General features: G+C 45.2%; 1 protein-coding gene across 1 annotated transcript; it reads left to right on the top strand.

The window, feature by feature from the left end:
• The first annotated feature begins 396 nt into the window (after positions 1-396).
• On the top strand, positions 397-2538 carry LOC108845086 (uncharacterized protein At3g60930, chloroplastic-like). Its single transcript, XM_057006273.1, has 5 exons — positions 397-997; positions 1106-1348; positions 1429-1609; positions 1642-1873; positions 1954-2538. Exons 1-5 carry the CDS (start codon positions 397-399, stop codon positions 2536-2538), a joined length of 1842 nt encoding a protein of 613 aa, XP_056862253.1.
• The last annotated feature ends 637 nt before the right edge of the window (positions 2539-3175 follow it).

Below are 3175 nucleotides of genomic sequence, written 5' to 3'. Positions count from 1 at the left end.
CAATCTTTTCTGTTGAGATAATGATTACTAGTTATATTCATCGAAGATATTATTCGCTTGAATTGACGGTCGAGATTTCTCTTGATGAAATCAACGGCTCGGATGAAAGAAGTTTTGAAATATTTGCTCCGATTCTCGAGACTTGATGAGATATAAAGTGACTAGCATTAACTGCCACTGTCCATATTCTCCACGCCTCCACTCGGTTTTCAAGGTAACTTCTCCTCCACTCCTTTATTTTACTACGTTTATTTGTTTTTTTTTTTACTTTCATCCTTCGATTTCACCATTGATCCTTTGCGATTTTCTTAGAATCCTTAGTTCCTTAGAGATCTAATTAGCTTGTTCCACCCTTTCCCCTTGCTACCCTTTCGATTTTCCTTACCCTTCTTTTCAATGGATCCTCCGAAAGAAGGTTCCGGTGAGACCGGAATCTCTCCTTCCGGCAAACGTTTAATGAAGGTTAAACAGGAGATCGGTGAGAATATGAAAAGAGATAAGAAGGAAGCTAAAGACTCAATCGCGGGGAGGGTCTCTAAGCGGGTGAAGAAGAAGGATGGTTCTGGCGGGAGCACCTCTTTGGGGCCTCACTCGCCTTCTTTATTGAAGAGCCAAGAGGTCGTTAACCTCATGGTTCAAGCCCACGGTCAGAAGGAGTTGGCCAGGGTTTGTTCCTCCGACGAAACCCCTGAAACCGCCCCGGAGGGTTGGTTTTGCATTCATGAGAAGTATATCTCCAAATGCCACCTTAGGTTTCCGCTTCCGGACCTCCTGCTAGATCTCCTTGACCATTATCAACTGGCCCTTTCTCAGCTTTGTCCCTCGGTTATCCGGGTGATAAATGGTTTCATCACCAGGGCTAAGGAGGAGGGGGTCGCTGTTGGACTGATCGAACTGATGAGCCTTTATACGATCAAGGAGAGCTCTAGTAAGGATGGTGGCAGCGGTACCTACTACCTTCCTTGTCGTCCTAGGCTCGGTCTTTTTAAGTCCTCCGGTAGTGATGATGATTGGAGGAAAAAAATATTTCTACGTCAAGATTGACCCCACGACAGTTCCAGTGGGTCGTGCTCTCTCGGTTATTTGGTCCGATATATCTGGTTAGGATTTTTAGGAACGTGCCTTGCTTATTTCAGATTATTGTTGTTTGCTGAACCCTTGATTTCATATGCATATATCGAGGATCCTCCTAAGCTTACTGATAAGCTGTCTAGAGCTCTTTTTCGGAAGCTACATCAAAGTCCCAATACTTGGGCGTCTTTTACTATTTCTCGCATCGGATCAGCCAGGTTCCCAGAGCGATACAACGCCAGTTTCCTCGACCCGATTCCAGCTAAAGATTTGGAAGGTAGTTTTCGGATTTTGCTTATCTGTTTTTCATATCTAAATGTGCTTCTGGAGATAGCTAAAAAGCTTTCCTTTGTTTAGTTTCTGAAGGTCCTTTCGTGGTAGAGATTTCGACTGGAGCTAGCACTTCTGAAACAGAAAAGACTCAAGCTCCCAAGATGAGGCCTTCTTTCCGTACCAGGAGCAAACCTGCTGCAGCTGCCAGTGCTTCGCGAGGCAGGGACAAGACTCAAGGAGGAGCCTTCCTTAGCTCGCTAAAGAGGTCCTTGATGATGGATCCTCCGTTCCTGTTAGGGATGTTAACCCGGTCGAGACCAGAGTTAAAGAGGTTGCTCCTCGTTCTGAGGTCCCGCCGGTTGAAGTTAACCCTCAAGCTGCTAGAGATCCCCTCGAGATCGAGACTCCGAGAAACAAGAGGTCTCGGACTGATTTGGGAAATATGAAGACGGTAGGTTGCTCCATGCCTTCAATCAATGGTTTGACCAACAAGGAAGAATACGTTGACATAGCTCATCACCTGGGTCAGGTACGTAGTTTCGGCTTTTCTTGGTTTTCTTTTTTTTAAAAAAAGTTGATACTTTCTGAACTTTAGTATATTTTTTTTAGCTAGCTGGAGCCATCAACAGAGCTCAGCTGAGGTTCGAGGAGACCATGCGTGGTGCTCCTAGTGCTGGAGATTTAGCTCAAGCTACTGAGTTATTCAAGACCACCAAGATGGAGCTCGACCTGGCTCGTGCTCAGGTCTCTGAGCTTGAAGCTAAGGTCGGGAGGCTCGGTCTGAAGGTTGATACCCAGCAGGGGAAAATCGAAAGTCAGGCTATCGACATTCAGGTGAAGAACAGGAAGATCAACGAGTTGGAGGCTGCTCGCAGGATAGGTGAGCATCAGGTTCAAGAGATGATCGTCTCATCTCAGGTCAGCCAAAGGAACAAAGAAGCCGAGGTTAAGCTAGCTGTCAGGAGAGGTAAAAAGGAGGTAGCTGATGCTTACAACAAGATCCTGACCTCTGTGAAAGAGAAGTTTGTCAAAAAGAAGGACGAAACCGATGCCCTGATCTATGCTCAGGAACTTCAGGCAAACACCGAACTTCTGAAGGATCTATTGTCCAAAGAGATTGAGAATGCCGAAGAGGAGTATGATCGTTTGATGGCTTTGATTCTGGAAGCTGCTGCTGCGTGTGAGAAAGCCTAAGTTTCTGATTTCTCAGTCAGCAAGCTCCCCATTCCTCAACTCTCTGAGAGCTCAGGTACTTTCGAGATCAATATGTTTAATCCGGCGTTTTCCGGAGAATATGGTTCTAACTTGGGTTCGGTATCTCCTGATCTGGCCCCAGTTGAAGCAGCCCCGGGAGGTGTCGACCAGGAAGCTGAAATGGAGGTCCTTGCCAAGGAGGGTGATCCTATAGAGGAGGATAAGGATGTTGAAGCTGGTCATGGAACCGAGGAGGGTTAAGAGCTGATGCTCTTTATATTTTAAGACTTTTGCCCAATGGGCTTCTATCTCTTTTGTTTTTAAGACTTATAGCCTGAGGAGGCTTTTAAACATTTATCTGTTTATGTCTTGAACCTTCGTTAGCCTGGGGAGGCTTTTAAACCCTTGTTTAATTTTAAACTTGGTTGTTTCGAAATTTGTCTTTTGCTTTAGTCGCCAAATGTGACGTTTGATCGTGATCGGGTTTCTGCTTAGCTCTAGGTTTTTAGGAACCTGAATTATTTCGAAGGCTTGTGAGATCTTTTCTGATCTGACTTCGTGAGGAAACGAATTGTTTTATTGAATTTCGAATTTCTTCGAAGGATTTAGGGGCCTTCGACTCTGTTAAACCTTAGTT

The sequence above is a fragment of the Raphanus sativus genome, chromosome 3 (genome assembly GCF_000801105.2).
Source record: "Raphanus sativus cultivar WK10039 chromosome 3, ASM80110v3, whole genome shotgun sequence".
NCBI classification, from domain to species: Eukaryota; Viridiplantae; Streptophyta; class Magnoliopsida; order Brassicales; family Brassicaceae; genus Raphanus; species Raphanus sativus.
This window is presented reverse-complemented; position numbering and strand designations above follow the sequence as displayed.